The sequence below is a fragment of the Colletotrichum tamarilloi genome (assembly GCF_030869305.1).
Source record: "Colletotrichum tamarilloi strain Tom-12 chromosome Unknown Scaffold_13.1, whole genome shotgun sequence".
Taxonomy (NCBI): Eukaryota; Fungi; Ascomycota; class Sordariomycetes; order Glomerellales; family Glomerellaceae; genus Colletotrichum; species Colletotrichum tamarilloi.
Window position 1 is genome coordinate 161,938 of NW_026849396.1, and position 25,276 is coordinate 187,213.

General features: G+C 53.8%; 7 protein-coding genes across 7 annotated transcripts; 2 read left to right on the top strand and 5 right to left on the bottom strand.

The window, feature by feature from the left end:
- Window positions 1-1,742: 1,742 nt before the first annotated feature.
- Window positions 1,743-3,585, bottom strand: CTAM01_05156 (cytochrome P450; the record flags this gene model as incomplete). The annotated part of the gene is made up of 4 exons (XM_060521186.1): window positions 1,743-1,944; window positions 2,048-2,264; window positions 2,341-2,828; window positions 2,894-3,585. The coding sequence occupies 4 exons, from the start codon at window positions 3,583-3,585 to the stop codon at window positions 1,743-1,745; spliced, it is 1,599 nt and encodes a 532-aa protein (XP_060383992.1).
- A 1,925-nt stretch (window positions 3,586-5,510) lies between these two features.
- Window positions 5,511-7,399, bottom strand: CTAM01_05157 (glycosyl hydrolase family 76; the record flags this gene model as incomplete). The annotated part of the gene is made up of 2 exons (XM_060521187.1): window positions 5,511-7,075; window positions 7,126-7,399. 2 exons carry the CDS (start codon window positions 7,397-7,399, stop codon window positions 5,511-5,513), a joined length of 1,839 nt encoding a protein of 612 aa, XP_060383993.1.
- A 1,858-nt stretch (window positions 7,400-9,257) lies between these two features.
- On the bottom strand, window positions 9,258-9,614 carry CTAM01_05158 (uncharacterized protein; the record flags this gene model as incomplete). Its single annotated transcript, XM_060521188.1, has 1 exon — window positions 9,258-9,614. The coding sequence occupies one exon, from the start codon at window positions 9,612-9,614 to the stop codon at window positions 9,258-9,260; it is 357 nt and encodes a 118-aa protein (XP_060383994.1).
- Window positions 9,615-9,972: 358 nt separating this feature from the next.
- On the bottom strand, window positions 9,973-10,338 carry CTAM01_05159 (uncharacterized protein; the record flags this gene model as incomplete). Its single annotated transcript, XM_060521189.1, has 1 exon — window positions 9,973-10,338. The coding sequence occupies one exon, from the start codon at window positions 10,336-10,338 to the stop codon at window positions 9,973-9,975; it is 366 nt and encodes a 121-aa protein (XP_060383995.1).
- Window positions 10,339-12,267: 1,929 nt separating this feature from the next.
- CTAM01_05160 (synaptobrevin) lies at window positions 12,268-13,275 on the top strand (the record flags this gene model as incomplete). The annotated part of the gene is made up of 3 exons (XM_060521190.1): window positions 12,268-12,384; window positions 12,905-13,136; window positions 13,256-13,275. 3 exons carry the CDS (start codon window positions 12,268-12,270, stop codon window positions 13,273-13,275), a joined length of 369 nt encoding a protein of 122 aa, XP_060383996.1.
- Window positions 13,276-16,001: 2,726 nt separating this feature from the next.
- On the top strand, window positions 16,002-18,754 carry CTAM01_05161 (N-acetyl-gamma-glutamyl-phosphate reductase; the record flags this gene model as incomplete). The annotated part of the gene is made up of 2 exons (XM_060521191.1): window positions 16,002-18,633; window positions 18,699-18,754. 2 exons carry the CDS (start codon window positions 16,002-16,004, stop codon window positions 18,752-18,754), a joined length of 2,688 nt encoding a protein of 895 aa, XP_060383997.1.
- Window positions 18,755-20,752: 1,998 nt separating this feature from the next.
- On the bottom strand, window positions 20,753-24,218 carry CTAM01_05162 (fasciclin domain-containing protein; the record flags this gene model as incomplete). The annotated part of the gene is made up of 5 exons (XM_060521192.1): window positions 20,753-22,554; window positions 22,647-22,657; window positions 23,002-23,208; window positions 23,269-24,043; window positions 24,110-24,218. 5 exons carry the CDS (start codon window positions 24,216-24,218, stop codon window positions 20,753-20,755), a joined length of 2,904 nt encoding a protein of 967 aa, XP_060383998.1.
- Between the last annotated feature and the right edge of the window lie 1,058 nt (window positions 24,219-25,276).

The following is a 25,276-nucleotide window of genomic DNA, read 5'->3' on the forward strand; positions in this document are numbered from 1 at the left end:
CCGTAGACCCCCGGTCTGTTTTTGTTTGCTAGTGACGATGCTAATGCCTTGCCTTCTCTTGTCTTGCTCCAACGGGACGATGAAACTGGCGGTCTTGGATGAGGGGCTCCTCCACGCACCTAGCAAAAGGTCTTCAAGTTTCGACCGGCTTTGATCGATGGCTTTGAAAGTCTTGGACACAAATCCAATCGAGACAGACCTCTTTCCAAAGGAAACAGTGAGCATCAGACGGAAGACACACGTAGCTCACCCTTGGTGCCAGGACGCGCAATATCGAATCAGCTTCTCTGTGTCCTGTGATCCCCCAACTTGGAGCAAGAGATCTGGGTGAGAGCTGTCGAGTGGGGTACACGCATCGACGTTCCCGGTGCCACGAGACAGGTTGAACCTCAAGAATCCGGCCTCTCATCCTCCTCTCCCAGAACGGGGGCCCCGTCACAGCCCAAATTTGAAAGCTCACTCCCGCCTGTCATCTCCCTTTAGCCCGTCACGCAACGAGACACAATCGGGTCTACTTAGCCCTTGCACAAATACGACGGCACGGTCGATTCCCGTGAATGTCTAACGCGAACCAAAAAATCGCCCTTTTTAATGACTCGTTGAACGAAACTGGAGCTTTGGTTCAATCCTCATGGACTCCAGGATAAAAGGTTCGAGGGAGAAACACCGGTTCAGGCAATGAGATTGAGATTGGCCATCGACGTTTTCTTATTCCTGGACCAGGGGCCAAGGCGGTGGGCTTGAGACATGGCTTCGGTTGCCGCAAGCCCTTGCATCCGCAAACTCGCCGACCGCGCATCCCGCCAAGGCGTGACCAACATCAGCATGGAACTATTTCCCCTTCCCTAAGACCGATTGTGCTGGTGATAGACGACGAGGTGAGACTCTTTTTTATTAATTTCTCGCTTCCAGAAGACATGTAATATGCACAATGGTGCCACCGAAATCCCCCCCCTCCCTCATCTGCACCATGCGACGCAACTCTGATCACTGCTCATCGCTCCTCATGAGATGAATGAGGGGGAAAAGAGAGAAAGCAGATGGTGCGTGAGAGATCCAGCATGTCACCGGTGCGTCCAATCTGCGGGTGTATCGTGCAGGTTGGTGGTATTCGTGGTATCTGGGGTCGAACCAGTGCGCGACGCATCATTTCCAGTCTTTGGCTGCATTGCCGGGGTTGTGGGATGCAGGCGGGATACCTGCATGCCGCGCTGTCGCTCTTCGGGGGCTTTTGGTGCTGCAAGATCTTTGACAGGCTAGGTGGGCGTCTTGAACAGAGTGGATGGAATCCGCCTGGCTGCGTTGACACGCTTGGCAGTCGTTTGCGTGGTTGCTCAAGGTGATACGTTGAGGTGTCGCACAATGGTCGATGTAAATGTGGTGTTCTTCCTTTTAGCGACTCAGAATCGAATCGAAACCTACCAACTTTGAAACAGCAAAATGGTTAACATGAAAACAATAAGAATGGGATTTGATGATAGACGTTGGGTCGGATCTGAAGAACAGGTGAGTAGAAATTCGAGTGTACTTGAGAGGGAGGTGCAAGAAAACAATTTCCGATAATGGCTCGGTTTGGTTACAGCTCTTGCAGCAACGGGGCAACATATACAAATGTGATTCTTTGAGAAGTGAATCCATCGGCGCGTCAAGTTTCTTCATTGAAGAGAGCTTTCTCTGCAGCATCCTCTACAATGACGTCCAACCCACTCATCTACACCAATCTTCCGTATCTTCAGCAGATTCTAAGCCGGCGTGAAGCTCAGCAAGACGTCGTTGGGCAGCTTCGTTGTGATACCCACAGTCTGCAACATGGGCCTCTCATCCCTCGGTTGAATGTCCTTGAAAGTCTGCAAGATCCTCACCACAAAATAACTCATCTGCGTCAGCGCGAACTGCTGCCCAATGCAAATACGCGGGCCGCCAGAGAAAGGGAGATAATCCCATCTGTGAATTTGGATTCATTCAGTCAGCAAAGGCTTCTCATCAAAAGACAGAGTTCCAGGGTAGGAATATGATCAAAAGGGAACGGAAGGGGGCATAAACTTACGACGGCCGCATCTCCTCCCAGCGCTCGGGTCGGAATTCATCAGCGTCCTCGCCGTACAGATCCTTCCTCCGGTGAAGACAGAACAGAGACCACCGCACGGCCGTGCCTTTCGGGATGAAGATTGGCGACTTCCCATCGGGTCCTCCGCCTACAGGTAGCGTCGTATCCCGTCCTGTGCCGCGCGACATGCTCGCAACAGTCGGGTACAATCTCAAGACTAATCAAGACGCATCGCACCGTCAGCACTCTGTTCCCAAAGTCCCCTCCTCCCAAACAGTCAGCGAATAACTTACTTTCCTTGAGCACATTGTTCAGATACTTCATATCCTTCATCTCCTCCCACGTAGGCCTCCTCCCCTCCAACGCCTCCACCTCGCCCCTCAACCTCCTCACAACATCCCCCCTCCTCGCCAGGATCCAGAACAGCGCAGACAGGGTCGACGCCGTGGTATCCCGCCCCGCGAGGATCATGGAGAGCAGCTGCGCGCGGATGTAGTCGGGTGTCATGCCGGGCTTCCCAATCATCTCGTTGAGGAACACGTAGCCCCTTTCGGGGTCCTGCTTCTTTTCCGGGTCGGCCTCCCTGATGTTGCGAATGTAGTTGTCGCAAAAGCCGTGGATCTTCTTCAGGCCTTCATCCCACTTCTTGTCGTTGTCGAGGAAGGTGAGCAGGCCGAGGCGGGAGCGGATGGCAGAGCGGGTGGTGATGTATTCGAATGTCGAGGTGAAGTCGCGGGCTTCTGGCGACGGCGTCGTGAGCATGTTGGTGGAATGCCCGAACCTGGAGAACTATCGTCAGTATGTTCTGTTTTTCACTCGCCAAGTAAATCTCTTCTGAGCACTCACATAAAATCAGTTGCCGAGTCCATCGTCATCATGTACAACAACGCCTGCAAATCCACCGTACCCCCATCCTTTGGAATATTCCCCATAAGATCCCCAACATGCCTCTCAAAACAGTTCAAGTCCGCAATCTGATTCCTCACAAAACTAGGCCTCATCATCGCCCTAGCACCATGCCACACCTCCCCATTAGCCGAGAAAATCGCATCCTCCCCCAAAATCGGCAGCACCGCCTCCCTTCTCGGCCCAATGATAGGAAACGCCTCAAACGACGTCGCCAGAATCGCCTTTAGATTCTCCGGCTCGCTCGTCATGAGCACCCACCCGCCGGGCGTCTTGACCCACCACGTATTCCCCAGCGCGCCAAAGAGGTCCTGCCACCACTCAAGGAGCTTGTGCTCCTTTTGCCGGGCGAGCGAGGCGCGGATCCAGTCGGTGCCGAGGATCGGGTCCTTGTGCGGGTACGTGGGCGCGGGAGCGCAGCGGAGGGCCTTCATTCTGAAGAGGTACCATGCTTTCTTGTATAAGATGAGGGCTGGGAGGGCGAGGAGCGTTGCGAGGAGCGGGCTGGCGAGGGCGTGGTTTGCTGTGAGGTGAGAGCTGTGTGACCAGGTGAAGTATTTCTCGGCCAGCGTCCAGAGGATGTAGGACCCGAGGGCGGCTGATGAAGCAGCGTATAGATATTCTCGCGCCATGGTGTTCGATATGTGGTGTGAGAACGTTCAATCGACTCTAGGATGGCGAGGTGAGGTGAAGGTCCTGGTCTTGTATCTATAGCTCTGGTACCCCTCAACCCTTTGGAGTAGGACTGAATCGCAGTTAAAGCTCACGCACGTTTCCAAAGTCCGTGCCGGTTTGCCCGATAGAAAGCCGGTACAACATCAGACGGAAAAGGTCTCCGACTACTATGTCGCCCAGGGTTTCCCTCTTCCAAATGAAAGAACGGACCCAGTTTGTTTGGATTTCGGTTTCGGTACGGAGTAGTCCACTAGATAAAGTAATCAGTAATCCTAAAATGACCAAACCTTAGAATCTTACCTAGGCACACGTAGGCTGGCCAGAGTCGCATATCTTATACACCAAAGTCTCCATCAGAGACATGCCCCATCCCATGTGCGTGCGTCCAGAGAGGAGACGCAAGTCCGCAGAATGATGTAACATCGCCATCTCGTAGAAGGTAACGTATGGATATCCCCGGTGGTTTCCCCTCATCACCCATCTTTAGGAATTGGACCTAAACTAGCTCTCGACATAATATCTTAGTGCCCCCCGGTGCCACCTCCTTCCAAGAGCGGCAGTTTGGCTCAACTAGCACCACTAGGAACCTTTAACACGGGAGCGCTACGCTACGGCCACCGAGCTAGCTCTTGACCCCTCCAATCCCACCGCCTCTGAAGCCCATTGCAGATAGCCTACCGAAGTAACAATCATGTCAATCCCCCCGCAAAAACAGCATCGGAGAGAGCGACGAACTTCACCTTCTGGTGACTTCTGACGAAACAAAATGGCCGCACAGGGCTGATCACCAATTCGCTCCTTCCTCTTCAGTAGCGCTGAGAAAGACTTTAGAGACCACCTCTAAAGGATGAGAAATGCCTCAGTATAGCCTATTACCTCTCAAAAAAGAGACCGTAATTGTGCCGCCATCGTCATCTGGCATGGTTACACAACCACGTCCTCGAGACACACAACACCACCACCACCCCACATCCCTCCTTCCTTGCCCCATTACCCCCCCTCGTGTTCGGGCATGTGAACAGGAAACACCCAGCCCTCCATTGGCTGAGCTCCCATGTTCTAGGAGCGGGGGAGATATAAAACCGCGTGCGAGTGTATGGACGGGTATTTAATAGTTGCACATCCATGGCAAGTTTCACCATTGACAAGGGGGTAAGTCTTACCAATAAGCGAGTTCAAAGTTGAGCTGTCAGACATCAAAGTGACAAGCTCGCCGGAAGGTCAAATGCGAGGATCGCAAGGAAACATATCCGACTGCGTAGTATCTTCAAATCTTACTTCCTCGTTCAAAAAGCATTCCCCTTTTCTAAGTTCTGGCGTTTCCTTGGTTTAAATTAACTGCCGGAAGGCTTGGAAACTCTATCTTCTGTCCTCACTCATTCTCATCTGGAGCTCTGCGCATGTCGCCTTGATGCCAAGCTTATGTGGAGAGCTCCGCCACAGGATTCGCCGCGAGAATCGCCCGTCAACTCGGCGGACGGAGCTGGATGCGGCGCCGTACCGGCCCCGTCAGCCGGGAAATAATGAATGCATTTGATTCCAGTCCGTCGTGCTATGCCACCGATTAACAGATTTATTCACTCGAGTTTCTCGTTGAGAGAGTAGCCAATAGCGGCTTCAATTACAATCGGCATCATCTATCTATGTACAGGTCGTCATAACGTCGTGGCTGTTTCCCAGCTCTCAATTTTCTAGAGCTTGCTGTGTCGTAATAGCTGGCCATGACTATTCGGTTTTATTCTCCAATGAATGCCAGATGATGCCAACCCAATGCATATGTAAAATCCAAGTATGTTCCAGAAGTCCGTTTCTCCCCGCCATTTAACGCCTTTGATGTTGAATGCAATTTGCTCCGATCCCAGACCGTGAAACGAGACGGGGTCTACTCAATTCGAGCCGATCGTTGTGACGCAATGCTGTTGCGCAGTGCTGGGTTCCGGCTCTTCCTGCTCAGCCTCTTCTCTCGGACCATGGGAATTCCTAGAGGCGGATCCGTGACTGCCGTTGTCCCGCTCATATGAGAGAGCACACTTCCTCGTTGTGGCAGGCCTTGGTGGCTGCTCATTGTGTATCCTTTCGTTGGTAAGGGAGACAGTATTCCGTTTTCACGCGAACTGTCACCGTCGCTCGATGCATCATTATCGATTCCCTTGCCCTTCTCATTCATCTCTTCATTCTTTCGCCTGGTGCCTAGTGCAGCGAGGCCACCGCCACCAAGAAGCGCGGAACGGAAATCGAAGAACCGCTCCTTCATGGGCTTTTTGGACGTCTCATCCAGCATCATGAAAATGACACCCACAATCAGGAGACCAAGCACAACCATCGTCAGGATTGCTGCACCTGCCGTATCGCCGCCGCCTAATGGTGGCAAGGTCGAGACCGCGGGGATCGTCCGACCGATGTCATTACCTCCGGCTCCAGGATCGCCCTGAGAGGTGCCGCCAACGTCTGCAGTATGAGGTGCATGAGAAGTTTCGATGAGGTTGCCAAGCGTGATTTCAAGCGCGGCCATCTGTTGTCCGACACCCTGCATTCCGTCCCAAGTCCCGTTTTCGGTCCACTTCAACCCACACATGCGTCCGTTCGTACCGCCTTTGCACTGCGATGCAGCCGCGATAGATGAAGCGCGGATCTTGGACATGATGCCATCAGTCAAGTGCGGGGCCCATTTAGTGATGGCCGCCAGCCAGCGGCTGAGGTATGCCTTGAAGGACTGCTGGTCGAGGTTGCAGAGTTCAACCGTCTCGCATGCTACCTCTTGCATGATGTTCTTCTCCTCGCCAACAAAGAAAACATCTGCGCCCTTGACCAGCCCGTCGAGTCGGTTCTTCCACACCTCGCTGCCAGTGTGGTTGTACATGGCAGCAGCGCCGAGGATCATGCCGCCAGCATTGTAGGTCCATTGATATGGTACGATGTTGGTGCAGTTGTACTGAATGTGACCGCCGTCGAAGACATAGTAGTCGTCGGAAATGAACTTGACGTTAACCATCCAATCCCAGGTCTTCTCTGCCCAGTCGGAGTACGACGAGTTGCCGGTGTACACAGCCAGGCGTCCGGCAAGGGCGAAGAAGCAAGCTTGGGAAATGGTGTTCTTGTAGTCGTAGCCGTTATTCCACTGAAAGATCTGCCATCGAAGACCTCCTGCACAATGGTCAGGATCCCACCGCGCGGCCTGGGTGTTAAATACGGCCTGTGCCAGTGCAAGCCATTGTGGCTTGTCGTCCGGGGGGTTGGGGAACCCATACTCGGCGGCAGACATGACTGCGAGCCCCCAAAATCCTTGATCGTCGTTTCCTTCGGTTCGTGTCTGATTCTCTGGCATGTAATCGTTGAATTTGCCAACTTGGTGGAGGAGACCCTGAGTGACAATGTCGTTCCAAGTGCTGTCACCTGTGTAGTACCAGTAATCGATCATGGTGCCCATCATCGCGCCGGCCTCCCACCCTGGCATGATGTTAGTCGAGAGCAGAGCAGGGATTCGGGTGTGTACTTACAGTAGTATGGATCGGGGAGAAGACCTGGGGTCTTGCCAGGTTTGTCTCCGTCGTAGAACGACATGAGATCTTCAGTCATTGACCTCGCAATGGTTTTAATACCGGCTATGAATACCACTTGTGAGTCGAGATCGTCACCAGATTGCCATTTGCGCTCACCTTGATCACTTGTGTCCAAATTGTATGCCGTGGTGAACTGGACGGTTGCCAGTAAAAATGCCGGCAAAAGCCGGCTTACAGAAGCCCATGATGGCCGGCCCCGCATTGCGATCATGATGCGGTAGGTTGCAGTGGGAGGGATCCTTGGCTTCGATGAACGGACCGCATGAAAGGTTGTAACTGAAGATTGGGAATCTGGGGGAAGCGTCGATTAAGTGTCAAGATAGAGATCGAGTGGATGCCGCAAGGTTGGAATAAGAAAGCGGCCAAAAACTTGCACAATGTCAAGACTTGCTGGCATAAACCGGGCAGACGGTGCGCATGGGAGTCGGGCCACGTTCGTGAGGTAATGGAGTAGCTCCGATGATGCGAGCTAAGAACTGGCAAGGTTGGTTGGCGTTTTTTTCCCCTCTTCAACAAACGAGAGGTGAATTCGTATGGCGGCTGGTCTGTCCACACCACACACACCTGCGCACCAACACTGCTTTAAGCCGGGGAAAGTGCGTGTTCTTGTATGTTGGTGTTGGCATGTACGTGCATGCAGGTTGAACACACTACACCCCTCAAAGAAGCAGTAGCACCTTGTCAGTTTCTGAGGTGGTCAGGCAAGCTTAGTCTGCCAGGTTCAGGATCCAGGCTCTCGTCGTCCAGACCGAAGTAACCGGGGAGGATCGAGTAGGAGCGATGACGGTGGAGGTGCGCACGCTTGCTGCTGCCACTACTGGTTGACTGCTGCTGCTTCTTCTGTCTCTTAAGTCTGCATCTGCCTTAGTCGTCCGTGAGAGACAAACCGAAAAACGAAGGTGGGGGGGGAGAAGCAGCTTCTAGCCCCAAGTAAATACGAGTTTGGTCAGGAGCAGTCGAAGACACCAGCAAAGACGGAACCGTTCGAGTCGAGAGACCGAGGGAAGTAAAGGAGCGGCGGAGGTCCACTAATAGCTCCCAAAAAGCAATACGAACTTTGCAAAGAGGATCCCACAAAGGCGAGATTTGCCTTCGTTTCTGGCTAAAGTTGGACTGGGGAACAACAACTAGGACAGGCACCGAGGTATGAGAGCCGAGTGCATTTCGGGACTGGTAAGACTGGATAATCAAGCAATCGCGAAACCAGCTGAACGAGACCCAGTCTTACAACTAACAATGTCTCACCGCCGTGTGTGCTTGTTGTGGTTTCGTGTGTTTGATGCCGTCCAGCGACTCCCAGCCATTGGGTAGCCTGCCGGTAGGTATTTTGTTTCTTTCCTGGTGCCAGAGTCAATTTGCCAGTTTGCCCTTGGTCTTTGGCCATCCTCCTTGCTTCTGTTTCTAGCGTTAGCATTGGCAGCTAAGCTTGTTCAACATGCTTGTGATGCTTGTGCAACCGTCCCATCCACAGCGCGTCTGGCTGTGGTCCGAACCCCTGCCATCCCATGAGCTTGGTGCTGCACATCGCTGACCCGTCGCTGGCATCCCCCAGCTCGCACTGCGTGAGGTAACTTAGTGACGTTTCCGGAACCCAGGTGGGAACTGTTGGGGCTACCTACATAGTGTAGGTTCTGGATCCCCCCCCCCCCTGTGCCGCTGTCGACCCAAGGTTTGTTGCGAGAAACACTAAATCATCAATGTTTCCCAGCCTGCGTTTCTTGTCTCTGTGTCTCCTCTCTGGCCTAAAGCCTGCTTTCAGTGCCGAACGACCCACTGGTTCGTCTTTTGATCACTGACATTGTGGCTGTTAATAATCGGATTAGCTTTTGCATCTGGTCAAAGTCGGACGACACTTGAGCGAATTGACTTTGTGAACACCATAGTGTCTTCGCGTTACTGTGTATGGTATCCTATTCTGGTGTCTTGGTTTTGCGCTGCCACCTTGCCCAGCAAGACGGCGCGGTGCAAGCAGCCATCTGTTTCTGCTTTTGGGCGACGGTATGCCGCATGATGCCACTTGTTGGAGTTCCGCTTGAATAACTTGGATGAATAACATGAATAAAACGGGGCTAGCTGACGTCGTTGATCAGCAGAGCTTCTGGGGGGTGGCTAGGAAGCGACAGGGCCAATATGCCGCTGGTCCCGAACTTTAGACTTGGTCCAACCAGTACCAAACAGAGCCCAAAGCTGTCCGGGCCGCCGCCTCCCTGCTGGTGGGCTACAAAGTAAGAATTGGTAGCGAGCGGGGGAACCGCCGTAGGCCGACGCCAAGAATCCTCCAGGTTGACTGCCGAGAATAGGGTCTTGATTCCTCCAGGTTCGGATGTTGTATGCTTGGAGCGATGTGATGCTTTCAGGGCAGACAGACAATCGAAGGACATCAGACGACCGTTTGCCGTCGCGTTATTAGATGACCTTGTCCTCATGTTCTCAGCCGTTGTAGGCCGTTTTAAAATTGATAAACCTGAAGCTTGGCGGCTGCTCGAGCGAATGAACCCATTTCCGCGAACGATTTAGCTTCAGCACTTGGTCGCTCCATTCCATCAGTGCATCGGGTCAGCCGCCGGCGCGCTTAGTAGGGGCACAAACTCGGAGCCGATCTTATGCAAATATCCATTCGTAGGCCTGGCCGTGAGTAAGCCATCCCATGGTAAATGCAGCCAGAACTCGCACTCTGAGCCCTCTCCAAGCATCGCCGTCGAGACTGAAGAATGCGTTTCCATTTGGCCTAGGCAACAGTAAAGTAGCATGCCAGCGGAGCATCGTGGTACGTGGACCGCTTTGTCACCGGCTGGTTCGCTGGCATTGAGTCTCATCATTCCGCATTGCTGAGTGCGAAGAGCGCAATTTGCCGTCACAAAGTCCATTCCTCGGCAACAAGCCTGAAATTATGATGTGTTCAACCGCATCTGGTCTCGTAGACACTTGCCAGTTGTCTCGTTGAACGCTCATGGTAACGTGCCAGCCCGACCGGTAGGCCGATGAAACGAAGTTGCGACCGTCCAGGGTTCGTCGAGATATCGCAAGCGGTAAGATCAGCTTTGCAGCGTGCTTCATGGGGGATGTTCCTGCAATAGCGACACAGGACGTGCGGAAGCGGTACGGGCTCAAGTCAACATGAGGGTATATCGTCGCCTTCTTTGCGCTCATGGCGATGTACCGGGTGCTACAGCGTTGGTGTCTCCGGCTTCATCTGGGTCTCAGGTCCTCGTGATGAATGTTGGAGTAGCGGCAGGTGTTCTCAACGTCCAGCCGGTGAAGTTCCTCCCTAGATTTAAATTCCCGTTTCTCTCAGTGTACAAGAACGGATTCGATTGCCAATATAGGCATCTCTGCGTTGGGTGCTGCTGGCGTGGCAGTTCGATGTGTTTTTATACTGTCATTTTCTTCAACCTTGGCGGTGCTAGGCCTGGATAGATTGAAACCATCATCTACCATGGTCGACGAACGGCTGGAGTTTACGGTTTCTGGGTTACTGCTGTGGGCAGGCAGAAGATGGTATTGGAGAAATTCTGGTCTGGTCTGGGTGATGCAACGCCACTATGCTGCGCCACAAGATAGACCAATTTCGCCTTACGTAAGGTCTTGGCCGAAGGTCGAGGCACATGATACGGGTAATATTCGGACGCGGGTTTGTCATCGTATTCGGGGACAGTACGCGTATCACGTGGCAGATTTTCACGTGCCGCCAAGGAGACAACTTGGAAATTTAGAGGTTGAGGATGGGATCGGATGAGATGGTGGCATGGTGCAAGTCATGGCTCCGGGGCAATTCAGTTCCGTCGGGGTCCAGGCTGTGAGTCGTGACGACCCTGCAGCACCGCCCCGATGATTACATCAGAAGCCGCGAGTCCGTGGCACTGGCTCCGATTACTTGGGAGGCGCCAGAAAACACCTTGCTGCGCAGAAAGCTGACGCCAATCTAATGCCCAGCCTTCTCAGCAGCAGTGTAGCACAGCAACTTGGGAAGGTCGGAGCAAAGGTCTCCATGGGAATAGTTCCTGGAACGAGTCTGCGTGACTGCGATACCTTAGTGGTCCTCTCCCCTCTCAAGGAAGAGCTGACGAGGGAATGGCAGTGCTGGCCCGGAGACGCTTCCAGTTGCTCTCGTATTCAGGGAACAACCTTTGTTGGGCCTTTGTCATGTCTATGAGCACCCGCAGGCAGGGAGAGAGCCAAAAAGAACAGCAGACTTTTGAATTGGAAAAAGACAGAGAGAAGAGAGGGCCACTTGGCACTGCGTTCGTGACTGACTGCGCATTTCCACTTTTCGCCAGGTTCCCCAGGCACCGGACGAAGGATACGTACCGCTCAGTCCGTCTCCGACCTGCTCGAAACGGTCGTTTTGATTGGCTCTCATCCACCGTTCCACCATCCCTCTTCTTGACCCCCCCCCCCCCGGTGCCCCGTCTCCGTCCTGACGGCCGTGCAACTCACCATCTCGCCCAGGGACCATTGGAATCAACTGGTTATTGTTGCTATCGGTCGGATTCATTGCCTTGTCGCGCGCCTCTTGCGCCCCTTCCAACCCTTGGGAGGTCCTGCTGCTAGTTTGTTCCAGTGGCTGGGTCGTTCCCAGCTCGACTAAAATTAGTGGTCCAGCATCCCCCAAGGTGGCCGTCGTCGTCCCCTTCCGACCGTCTTGAGTCTTCCTCACCACCCCAACCTGGAAACCCCCCGTGCCCCCGTGCCACCCCCCGGCAAGAAACAGCAGCGCATCCCCCCCCCAAATCCTCAGACGGGGACCTTGTTTCGGCTGGGCTCTCGCCTCTTTTTCCAAGCGGGAGGCGTCTCATCACCTGAACCTGAACTTAACCACCTCATCAGCCCGCCTACACCCTCCAAGGCTCCAACCACCTTTTCTCCTCTTTCCCAACCACACTTCACACACTCTACAACCATCAATCATCAAACCGCGACCGATTGCCATTTGCATCCTCCAACAAACCCGGAACCTCGTTCAACTCAATCCTCAATCTCGCTTTCCCGAAGCAAGACTTTTATCCATCAGCTGCAGCTTCGAGCTCCGCCGGCAAACCCCAACTTCACCCTCCTCACATCTCCGTCACCACAGCGACAATGCCCGAAGACGCCCCCTACGACCCGTACATCCCCAGCGGCCAGGCTGCCAACACGGCCGGCACGCAACAGCAAGGAGGAGCTGGCGGCAATGCGAGAACCCAGGCCTTGCAAGCTGTAAGTTGCGCTGCTTTTTTCTTGATGTTTTTATCCCGAGGTGGTTCTTTTCCGTTGGTTCGACCTTTTGCCCCGGATTGCCCGACGCCAGATGACGACGACCGACCGAGCTACCCGCCCGACCTAAGCTGTCGCCAACTACGCCTGATTGGGGCATCGCATCAATTCTTCAGCTCGTCGGCCGCATATCGACGACAAGCGATATCGTACGCCGTTGAGCGGGAGATAAACAGTCGTCATACCTGACAACGTCGATCGCGTCGGTGATGGTTGTCAGAATGCCCACCGTGTCCCCTAGCCAACGCAATCGATAACAGTAATCTGGAAATCCCCAGCGAATTGACCACGATGCAACTTGACGAGCCTCTGCGACCGCACAGTATCTGAACACTAGGAACCACAATCGCTTTCCGATTTTTCATTGTTCGTCGCTGGCGTTGCAATCAGGGGCAAATTTGTTTCGCTTATTGCGTACTCGGAATCGTATCATCAGAGTCATGTGCTAATGATCTATTTATAGCAAATTGACGACACCGTCGGCGTGATGCGCGAGAACATCAACAAGGTCTCCCAAAGAGGCGAGCGTTTGGATGCTCTGCAAGATAAGACCGACAACCTGGCTGTGTCAGCTCAGGGCTTCCGTCGGGGCGCCAACCGCGTCCGCAAGCAGATGTGGTGGAAGGACGTCAAGATGCGCATGTGCTTGATTGCCGGCATCATCATCCTCATTCTCATCATTGTCATTCCAGCCGGTATGTCTCCCATTTTTCTCGAGCGCTTTTCCTTTGGATCGCGGCGTCTGTCTCTGTTCTGTGGCTCTAATCATTGTCAATGTTGTAGTCGTCGCAACGCGCTAACGTAACCCCCTCAGTTGTTGCTACTCGCAAGTAACAGATACCACACTTTTTGCATTATACTAGCCCCTTAGGCTCATGGTTCGCCCTCATGATATGGAAATGAATTGTCAGATATCTCGCAGGCTTCGAGCAACCGTGGGAGACGAGGGGATGAGGCGGCACACAGAGCCAACCTCTATGGGTTAATGACTTGGGAAGCGCGGAGGTTGTTCGAAACGGACTCCGATCTACTTCAACGGTCTGCATGCAAAGGCCTGCTCTGGCCGGCTCCGGGATTCGCTCCGAGGAAGCTAGCCAGTCGCAACGGCCCGGCTGCGGATCAACCGCATGTATGTATGAGGGATGGCAGGCGTTTGCGTAATTTGAATTCTCACTGGCCCTGGTTTTGATATCCAGTCTGGTCGCTTGTTTATATGAATGAAGTGACGAGTCTTTTTTTCCACAGCAACTCTGCGAGATCTCTTTTATAACGGTGTCCGAACTTTCCGTGAACATTTTGACTGTGAATACAATGTTCTGGTTCATTATTGGTGCCTGCTGGATGATCCGTTTTCCTGCATCTCATTACGTGCTGATCGAAGGAAATCGAGATATCGAACCATGCCGATCAAAACTTGCTCAATGTGACGATGTTATCGGAATCAAGCTTCCAGGGCCCAGTGAATGGAACCATGAGGGATTCCGAAACTGCCAGTCTCGGTCGACGAGCCCCCTCTAGAAGAGTCTACCACGTATACTATCGGAGCCACGATCTCAAGCGGTGTGCGTACAAGTGTGTGTGTGGATGAATGAGAGCAGGTAAACGAGGACCAGCCAGGCAGTCAGTCTTGCATACTGCCGTGGGCCATCCTAAATAAAGTAGCAGTAGCCCACGGTTGGTATCCGTATTATTAGCCAAGGTAAGGTAAGGCAGCATGGCAGGTCCAGGTCCTGAATGGTTCATCTCAAGCTCGGCGATCTCTGCGCCGGTCCCCGGGATTGCGTCGGAATTTGGGCCAGCGGTGGTACGGATCCGAGAAGGCGTTTAGAGTTGACATTCGATGTCCACTCTTTTTTTCTGTCGTTTCCACATGGTTCAGGGACGACTAGAGTATAGAGGGAGGGAGGGTACGGAGAGAGACGAAGCTGGCCAATGCATTTTGGGATTCTTGTTGGGAGGATGGACGGTTTACTTTAGATGTGTGTTGGTTGGTTGCCAGTATGTTGTTTTCTTCATGTGTGGTCTAGACATTTGCCGGGCTACATATGCACGGTCACGATGTTAAAAAAGCAGCAGTCAGTCAAGAAGCAACGTCCGAAACATCTTCAACGATTGAGATGGGATGTCTGGCCTGCCTCGGCTCGTGTCAGGCGCTCTCGCTCTTCCCCCATTACTCCACCTAGCCGAGAAGAAGAATTGAAATTTTCAAGTAACATTTTCTAGGTTACGGAAATGCCTCTTTTAGCTTGTTGTGCAGTGCAGTGCAGCGAAGAGAGAAAAAAAGTGCATGGCTGCTGCAGATCCCGGTGGCCCAGCACACGCATTTGGTGATCTGTACGTACCGGGGTGATTCCTTATCAGATCCGACCAATAACCGGGGTGTCCACTCGTGATGGGGCGCTTTTCCCCGTTTTGAGGTTCGACGGGTGGATGAGGGTGGTGGTGACGGGTGGTGCAGCGGGAGTGGTTCTTGGTTGGGATTTGACTTGCTCGAGGTTTTCGCGACACTGGGAAGAAGGAGACATTCTAGTAGAATGGTATTTGGAAAGGCGGAAGCACGAAAGAAAAGAGTGTAGCATCGAGAAAGAAGAGAGAATTGTTTAGACGGCACATACCGAAGGTACCTAGCTCTTCCCAAATCGCCGCGATCGCATGTCACCGATGAGCTGCCAGCTGTCAGATGGCGCCCCAGATGCGGATGCGAAGTGTGGGCGGCCGGCGGCGAGCCGATGCAGACTGCCAATGGCAGTGGAGAGCGGTACCGGTCGATTTTTTCCCTTGGCTGGTGGAAGGTACCCGCCAATTGCTTCCCGCTCAGGTTCCTGCCTGCGGCCCTGCACAGTTGCTGGGTGCTCGGTGCCCCTGCCCCTCCTCCACACCTCCACTGCATCATACCGGCTCTGTTGCCCACGCACCGCACCACCGCCCACCACACCACCAAAAACGTCCAGTCACAGTCTCGCAGGCCTCAAAAAGTAAAAAGCCTCGTCTCTCCGATTCCTCAACACCTACGCTCTCCCTTCTCTCCCTCTTTCTTCCTTTACTCTCTTGCTCTCTCCTACTTTCTTCCGTTCCCCCGTCAATCACCCCTTATACCCTCCCGGGCTGTTCAATTGAACTGGAATTGGACACTCTTCCCGGCAGCTAGAAGAGTCAGAGAGAGAGTCAGTCAGTCAGACCGAGTTCGAAGCTAATCTGCCTGGGTCTGTCGTGTGAGGTGTTTGTGTGTGTGTGAGTCTTCTATATCCTTCCCAGACCTCCAATGCTCCGTGAAGGAGCTCACGCACCTTGACTTGTACCCAAACGTCTTCCTTCCCCCTTCTATACCTCTCGTCGAGTCCATCCGCCTCCACATTGCTCGACCGCCGTTCCTCGGGAAGCCGACCGCAACGACCCCGAGGACGAGGGGATATGATACCGATAGTAGAGAGCACGGGCAGGAAGAGTAGATGACGAGGGTGAAGACGACGCAATACACATCTCTGCTTCTCAATCGCTTTCTTCGTTGACGTCGCAAACCTGGCTGACCTATTTTCCCGCCAAAAGTCCGAATAGTCGCGATGCTCTCCGCAACCTCTGCCGTTTTTCGGGCCGGCGCCCGCCGCGCCGTGCCTCGCGTCGCTCGTCGCCAGAACATCGCCGCCACCCGAGTCAACAACCCCTTCCAGCGCCTCAATGCCATCCGCGCCCTCTCCTCCACCAGCTCCCAGTCCGAGCAGGCCAACCGGGACCGTACCCGCGCCATCATCATTCGCACACTGAGTCAGATCGGCAGCCGCCGCGAGGGCCAGCAATACCTCTCATACTTCACTTCCGTCTCGTCCCAGAAGTTTGCCGTCATCAAGGTCGGCGGTGCCATTCTCACCGACTACATTGATGACCTCTGCGAGAACATTGCCTTCCTCTACGAGGTCGGCCTGTACCCCGTCATTGTCCATGGCGCGGGTCCCCAGCTGAACCGTCTTCTCGAGGAGGCTGGTGTTGAGCCCCAGTTCGAGGAGGGTATCCGCGTCACCGACGGCAAGACCTTGACCGTTGCCCGCAAGCTCTTCCTCCAGGAGAACATGAAGCTCGTCGAGAAGCTCGAGAGCCTCGGCGTCCGCACCCGCCCTCTGACCACCGTCCTCACCGCCGACTACCTCGACAAGGAGAAGTGGAACCTCGTCGGCAAGATCAGCAGCGTCGACAAGGCCCCCGTTGAGCTCGCCATCTCCCAGGGCTACGTCCCTATCCTCACCTCCATGGCCGAGACCACCGAGGGTCAGATCCTCAACGTCAACGCCGATGTCGCTGCGGCTGAGCTGGCCCGCGCATTGGAGCCCTTGAAGATTGTCTACCTCTCCGAGAAGGGCGGTCTGTTCAACGGCGAGACTGGCGACAAGATCTCCCACATCAACCTCGACGAGGAGTACGACCACCTCATGTCTCAATCCTGGTGCCGCTACGGCACTCGCCTCAAGATCAAGGAGATCAAGGAGCTTCTCGAGACCTTGCCCCGCAGCTCCAGCGTCGCCATCATCCACCCCAGCGACCTGCAGAAGGAGTTGTTCACCGACTCCGGCGCGGGTACCCTGATTCGCCGCGGCGACAAGATCGCCTTTTCCGACAGCATCGAATCGTTCCCCAATCTCGCCAAGCTGAAACAGACCCTCATTCGCGACCGCGAGGGCATGGACGCTGAGGCCACCGTCGACCGTTACATCGACTTCCTCAAGGGCACCCCCTTCAAGGCCTACTACGACGAGCCCTTGAACTGCCTCGCCATCGTTCTGCCCCCCAATGAGAACCGATCCCACCCGACCCTGGCCACCCTCACCGTCACCAAGGAGGGATGGTTGAGCAATGTCACCGAAAACGTGTTCCACGCCATCAAGAAGGACCACCCCAAGCTCGTCTGGACCGTCAGCGAGGAGGATGAGAACCTTACTTGGTTCTTCGACAAGGCCGACGGAAGCTTCTCCAGCAAGGGCAACCAGCTCTTCTGGTACGGCATCGACAACCTCCAGGAGCTCGGCGTCTTGACCGACGAGTTCAACGCCCATGGTAGAGCCATGCTGGGCGACTCCAACCTTGAGGCCCGCCTCCGTCGCGCCGCCCAGACTTCGAGCCGCAACCTCAACCAGTCTTCCACCCCCGCCCAGGCCCGTGGCTTCTCAACGATGGCTCGCCGCCCGACATGGGCTCCGGCTGCCGCTGCTCTCTCGGGCAAGCGCACCTTCGCCACCTACACCACCACCAACCCCAACCCTCCTCTGGGCAAGAAGAACGCCTCCAACGACGTCCCCTCCCGCGTCGCTCTCATCGGTGCCCGTGGTTACACCGGCCAGGCTCTTATTGAGATGCTCAACGCGCACCCCAACATGGACCTCAGACACGTCTCGTCCCGTGAGCTCGCCGGCCAGAAGCTCGAGGGCTACACCAAGCGCGAGATCACCTACGAGAACCTGAGCCCCGACCAGGTCACCGAGCTCGAGAAGAAGGGCGCCATCGACTGCTGGGTCATGGCTCTCCCCAACGGTGTCTGCAAGCCTTACATTGAGGCCATCGCTGATGCCCGCAAGAGCGGTGCCGACCACCGCAGTGTCATTGTCGACCTATCCGCCGACTACCGCTTCGACAACACCTGGACCTACGGTCTGCCCGAGTTGACCGGCCGCTCCGAGATCTACAAGGCTGACAAGATCTCCAACCCCGGTTGCTATGCCACCGCTGCGCAGCTTGGTATTGCGCCCCTCGTCGAACACCTCGGCGGCTCCCCCTCCGTCTTCGGCATCTCTGGCTACTCAGGCGCCGGCACCAAGCCCTCCCCCAAGAACGACGTCAACCTGCTCAAGGACAACCTCATGCCCTACAGCTTGACTGACCACATCCACGAGCGCGAGATCAGCGCCAAGCTCGGCACCGACGTCGCCTTCTCCCCGCACGTCGCCTCCTGGTTCCGTGGTATCCAGGCCACCATCCACATCCCCCTCAACAAGACCATCACCTCGCGTGACATCCGCCAGATCTACCAGGACCGCTACGCCGGCGAGAAGCTCGTCAAGGTCATTGGCGACTCACCGCAGGTCAAGAACATTATGAACAAGCACGGTGTTGAGATTGGTGGTTTCGCTGTCCACAGCAGCGGCAAGCGCGTCGTCGTTTGCGCTACCATTGACAACCTGCTCAAGGGCGCGGCAACTCAATGTCTTCGTAAGTCAACCCCACCTCTATCTAGGCCCCTCGGAAGAAGCAAGTATACTAACACTCTGCCACAGAGAACATGAACCTCGCCCTTGGCTACGCCGAGTACGAGGGTATTCCCACCATGTAAGGGGCCCAGGCGTCCAGTGATCAAGGAGCGGATTAGATTCACAAAGGCTCGGCGCGGACACTCAAACTTATCTGGAGTCATAACCGGTTCAAAAAGCATCTTCCAATTTTTTTTCTTCTCTTTTTCAAATCCTGTTTCCCTCTGGTTTTTCAACTGCGTGGTCTGCTTTTCCCTCTCTACCTACAAGCCCCTTTTTGGATACCTCACAATCAGGGGCACTCTGACTCTTTTCTTTTTTATCATCCTGCTTCAGGGGACTCCGGGGTGCGGGGCAATCGTTCCGTTGGGGACCGTCTTTCATGACGTGAGTTGTTGTATGCATGTATATACCGGGTTACGAGTTAAGAAAGAGGTAATTATACAGATCTAAAGCATTGCTTAAAGATATATCGTGACGTCGATGAGCTGAGGTTTGTCAAGGCTTCCCAAGCAAGCGTAGCTATTCTTGTCACGGTTCAAGTTGTACTACAATGAACTCATTGTATACGACAAACCTCTGTATGAGCCCTTTGAGCCGCAATCTTGTGATGTAGAAACAAGATTGGCTATGAAGAGAAGATCGAACGTGCTTCCCGTCAGACTTGTAGCAATAACAGCCGCCGTACCTCGTAGATGTCGATGGGGTGCATAAGTGGCGCCTCGGGCTCCCACGCCAGAGGTTTTCCTTCGCGCTCGTCTCGTCTTTGAAGATGACGATGGAGGGGGCTGAATGGAGTATATCTAGGGCGAGGGGCGAAGGGGGGGGGGGGGGTGGTATCTTGATATAAAGCCTGCCTTTTGTGAGGTTGGTAGGATCTATGAGGCAACGCACAGCCTGCCCTTGTACAGTGCGTTTCTGGTGTGCAAGGGACCTCTGCTCCGAGCGAGTTGAGGTGCCGCTGCTGCTTTGCGTCCATGTCGAAGACGAACTTATCCAACATTGGTGGTAATTTACGAGGTATGGCATATCATCGCTGTTCTATAGGTGCTCTCTACTCATCCCTGGTGTATTCAGTTATGAATATTTGGGTCCTATTACCAGAAGAAGATGAAAAGGCGTAACTCTCTGGGCCACCCCCGGCAAATACTTATCAACATCCGTTTTGTACCGGCTTTGCCGGCAGACTGGCGGACTCTCTGAAGACGAGGCCAAGAATTTCTTGAGTCTTTCAGACGGACCTACCGAGGGGGACGAAAGTATAGATCGCGTGCTCTCTGCGCATGTTAACCAGTGGGAACTCATGAGCACCCAATCCGCTTCGGAAGAGGATGGCGAGGGGTAGGTATTGGTGAGATAACTGCCAACTGGTGATACCGCAACGGCCAAAGACAAAACCGGCAACAGAACAGCCTTCTTCTTCTCCTCAAACAAGATCGCCAAGGACAATGTACCTGATACAATACGAAACCACATTGCAACTTGTAGAACACCAGAAGGGTACACATTCGGGGTCCATGTCACTATTTAAATACTCGTAGCTCGGGCGCCGTTATTATCTGAGCCCGTGATATATAAATTTTCACCATGAAGGTAGGGGCTAGAAGCTCGTAGTAGTACTATTCAGTGCACTTAACTTGGCCTCTCTACCGAGAATAGACCTGTCCATAGGCAGACATCCCTTGACCTCAGAGAATTTCCCGTCTCCTCCCGTGATGCTTGAGTCCCTCCCGTATTGTGTTACATGGCACCCCAGGAAGTTGGTCTCAATATCGAAACTCGCCATAAGAGCCGTGGAGTCCTAAGGTGCCCCACAGTATCGTTCGGAGGATTGGATTTCCAATTTGATCAACTGCCTACGGAAATCGAAACCCATTATATCTCCCTTCAGGAACCTCCTTGGATAGCGGGAAATGAAGATGGTAACTGATAACGCGGTACCATGCAGAGATTTAAGCATCTGTTCAGGTATATATCCTGATGAGCATGGTTATGCAACGCCGATACTATACCAGACGTCTTCTATGTCTTGAGTATCTATCAGTATTATTGAGCTCGAATTTTCAGCCTCCCATTAGACATCAATAATCGGCTTGCCACTTCTTGTGCTTTACTGATCCACTGAATCTTTTAGTCTCGTTCATCTCGAACGTGATTTCCCAGGCTGGGGAGGTCGAGCCTATCACGGGAACTGTAAGCTTCTTCGAGGTGAACGACAGTACTGCAGACCGCTTTGACGTTCCCAAGTCGAATGCAACCTTATTGGACGTGGGTAAGCCAATTTGCGTGAGAAGGTCATTAAAGCCCAAATTATCAGGCTCCTCGGAATTCAGAAAAGAGTGAATATGGTCCACTTTTGCCTGAAATTCACCGTATCTCTCAAGGAGGGTTCCCTTCACTTCCTGGATGTCACTGTGAATCTCGTGCGGGTTGAAAATGAAGACAATATCTGTCCTGTAGTCTTCGCGGGGGATCGCCTCGTGGTTTGTAGAGGGAACTGCGTGGTAAACGTGAAAGAGGATAGACCCGCAAAGACGCGTCGGGTACGCCACGAATTCCAGTTCCTCATCGTGCCACTTCGACCATGGCCAGGCCTCTGCGACCTTCATATTTTTGGGGCAACGGAATTTCATTTTGACCAGGTCCCATCCGCCGTGGCTGAGTAGGCGAATTGGATAGCTCGAGGTATTGACGAGCAGGCTGAACTCTCGTCGGCGCTGGGCGTCTATGTGGAAAATGCAAGTTGAGGCGCATTGATCCAGAGCCTCTCGTATAAAGGAGCCGCCTACAACTTTAACGAGGCGGATAGCAACGTGTTTCTCGCCACGAGAGCCACAGTGTATGTAATAACGGCGTCCGCTGACTTCGGGCGCTTCTTCCCAGACGAGCTCGGTGTAAATTTTGATGCAATTCTTCGTCAACTCAAGCGTCGGTCGCCTGATAGGCGGCGGATAGATCTTTCTTTGATGGCGGTGAACGGCAAAGTCGTCTGCGGATTCGGCGAGCACGCCGCCGAAATTCCGGCCGTTGTCAAAGAAGCACTGATCTGGCGGCGGTCTATGTCGGGCTCTCTCCCATGCAAAGATCGTCACATCGTCGCTCTCGCGCAGAATCTCATTCTGGAGTCTTTGAAATGCCTTCTCTTCTTCACCGTAAAAGAGAGGCATATTGATACCGAATATGCCCATAAGACAGTAGGCGGCGTCCTCGACACGTGTTGTCTCCCGCCCTGCGGCCCAGGACATCTTCTCGGCGACGCAGGTGTGCAATAAAGCGCGATGGCGGTTGCCGAGGACATCTTTGGCGATGGCTGTTATAGCGTGGAGCTGGTCGACAAGACCACTTTTGCAGCCGACGAGGTTCCAGTCTCGGTCGTAGAATTCGACTTCCTTGGGCGCGATGAGTTCTTGGAGGGTCCAGCCCCGCGTGAACCAGCGACATTGACCCAAGTCTCCACTACCGTCGAAGTCGCTGTCAATGTCGGCGGAGGGGTCCAGGTCAGATAACCAGGCATAACAGATGGCTGCTCGCTGATACCACTTGAACATTGAGTTGATGGCCTCCGTCAGCTCAGCACTGCTTGACTTGTCGATGCAACACGTGTCGACCCACGCGTACTGCAGCTCTTGTTGTTGAGCTAGCCCGCAGGCTTTTGCGATCTTGACGAAGCCGGCCTTCCTGATAGTCTGTTCCCGAACTAAGAACCTTGGATCCTTCATATCCTGGAATGTCACTTCATCCTTTCCCCATGTGTGCGAAAGGATTGCGTAGGGTGGTATGTCTCTGCCGATGAACTCTTCAAGGTTGTGGGATGACGTGTTGATGAGCCACATTTGGAGGCGTGCGTGAGGGCAAATGAGAACGATGGGATGATTGAGCGGTTCTTCTGGTTCAGCATGGGACGAGGTTGTGCCAATAAAGAAATCTCCTGCTTATATGCAGTCGGAAGATGTGGTGAAGTTGTAATCACATTACGGGGCATCAATCTGACATAAGTGGAGGTGACGTAAAGTACCTCACTACCAAATGTGCCTTCCATCTCACGCTCACCATTGCAATTGGGCAGTCACATCCAATGCAGGGGAGCAGGAAAGCGCTACCAAGATTCGACCCTCTTTCATGCATGACATCTCACTCAAAGCCACTGGATGCTCATCAAAGTCGACTGAAACATCGCGGACGGTTAAAGTATCAACCATAGCAGTATACCACTCTAATTAAATGTAATTATGTGAGAAACAAGATGGCACTTCTTCTCAAGTATAATGTCTGCTCACCAGAGCTTCAAAGAATGAGAGTTGTTGTGAGACACTACGTCGCCTCTACTTACAGGTACGCAACAGCCAGAGAGCCCATGAACCCCATCATAGCAAACTTGAGCGAGGCATCAAAGCTTCTCGAACTCGCCCCAGCCGGAGTGAAATTCGCAGTCGGCTTGACACCGTCAGTGAAGGGGGCATTGGCAGCTTGAACTGCTCCGGGGAAGGCAGCCGTTGAGGTTCCTGGGCTCAACTTGGGTGATGCTGGGTTGAGGACACTGTTCGTATGTAAGTAACCTGGAAAGCTGTGAGCTGGGAATGGAACGAGACATGCTTACCTATCAATGACGTGCATAACACCGTCGCTGGTAATGATATCCTTGATGGTAACCTTGGCAGAGTTGGCAAAGACGGTAGTATCCTCCTTCCGCAGCGAAACCTTCTCGCCCATCAGACTCTTGTATCCCATCTTGGTCGCCACTCCTGTGGTGAACCGGACCTGGTTCATGAGAACGTGATACTGTAGAATCCTAGCAAGATCCGCAGGTTCCATCGACGCAACCGTAGCCCCAATAGCCTGGAACGCAGCATTCGTCGGTGCAAAGACAGTCGCGGCCTGCAAAGAGTTGACACCATCGACCAACCCAGCTTTTATCAACGCGCCCGCCATGCTCGTGAGGCCCGTGTTCATAGCCGTGTCGGCGGGGGATCCGGGGAACGTCAAGACAGTATCGATGATGTGAAGTACGCCGTTCTGGAAGGCGACGTCGGCTTTTGTGATGACGCTCATCTGCTTGTAGCCGCTGAATACTCTGCCCTGGTCACCCTTTCTGACAAGCTCGACCTTTTGGTTACCCGTGACGTTGGCGGTGGGCATCTCGAGGAGGGTCTGGGCGAACTTGGGCTGTTCGAAAAACATGGTGGCCGTGGTCTTGCCGCTGACGACGTGGTAGCTTAGGAGATCGGCGAGGAAGGTTGCGTTGGTCGCCTTTTGGGCAAAGGTAGGGTCCATCTGCATCATCTTGACGAAGGCATCGTTGGAGGGAGCGAGGATGGTGACGTCCTTGGCTTTAACGAGGGTCTGGTTCAGTGCTGGGACCATCGCCAGAAGTGCTATTTGGTGGTGTTAGTAGTCACGCTCCCTTGCCCATACACGGCCTATCCCATGAAAGAGCATACAGGTCAGAGTACTCAAGGTATCATTATTGCTCTTGAGTAAATTCATAAGAGGTGGAGCCGCTGCCGCCAGTGCAGCAAAGGCGAGCGTGAAGAAGCTCGTCGGCTGCATTGTGCGGGAGCGGGCGAAGCGAAACGGGAAGCCAGCCCGGTGATGTTAAAGAAAAGAAAGGAAAGGTGAAGACTTGGAATTTTAGGTTCAAGCCAGGACGACGATCTACGGGAACGAGCCGACTAGTAATACTTATACTGACAAGTCTCAACCCAACCTTCCGGGTCCGAGAGGCGGGGGAGGCATGTCTTGACACTTTTTTGCCAAGGTCAGACGGTTTACCACCACATAGGATAGAACCTTCGGCCTGCCATCAACGGATGGAGCATTGCAATACGACGACCAAAATAAGCACCGGAGGTGGGTCTCTTCTGGCCCCGGTTGTGTTTTGTCTCCTGATGCAACTTCATCTTTCTTTCCAGGCCCTCGTAACGACCCGTTATCTGTGAAGGACGCGTGGAGCCTTTTCGACGTGGGAGGACCCGCGGGAAGCAAGCTTGACACTTATGTCCCGGCGCGCGGCCGTCCCGAAGCATGGTGGACCCATCAGCCTTACTACATACCTTTCACGATACCAGGGAAACATGGGAGAGGAGATACACAGAGAGGCTCTTGCGCCGTGAGAGAAGAGAGGGGCCAAAACGTAGTGGGCGAATCAAAAGACGTCTGAATACATCCTGACCATCCATTTTTCCCCCTTCTATGGTGCCTGCTGCGTAAAGGTTGACGGGAAGTGGTGGTGGATTCTCTTCTTCTCATTGGTTCTGGGACAGCGGTGCGGCGGTAAGGGAAAGGTGCTGTGCGGGAGATCGACGAGTAGAAGCGGCGGGATGACGGTGAAACATGCCTCAGAGCAACAGGCGGAAACGCATCCATGCGCAGTGGGGGCCCTTTTCTCAGACGGAGGGAAAGTTATTTTCAGGAAGGGCGAGGCGTGCTATCGATAGAGCCGCATCTTCGAGAAGGCTACCGTCCAGAGACAGTTGCAGAAAGATTAGGTTGAGCAGCACTGACTTATTAGAGATCCTCATAAAGGTAGTGCCAAGTCAGACCGACGGCGTTGGCAAAGACCACAGGTTCTGTTTATCTGAACTTGGAGAACAGCAACTTCATGATCT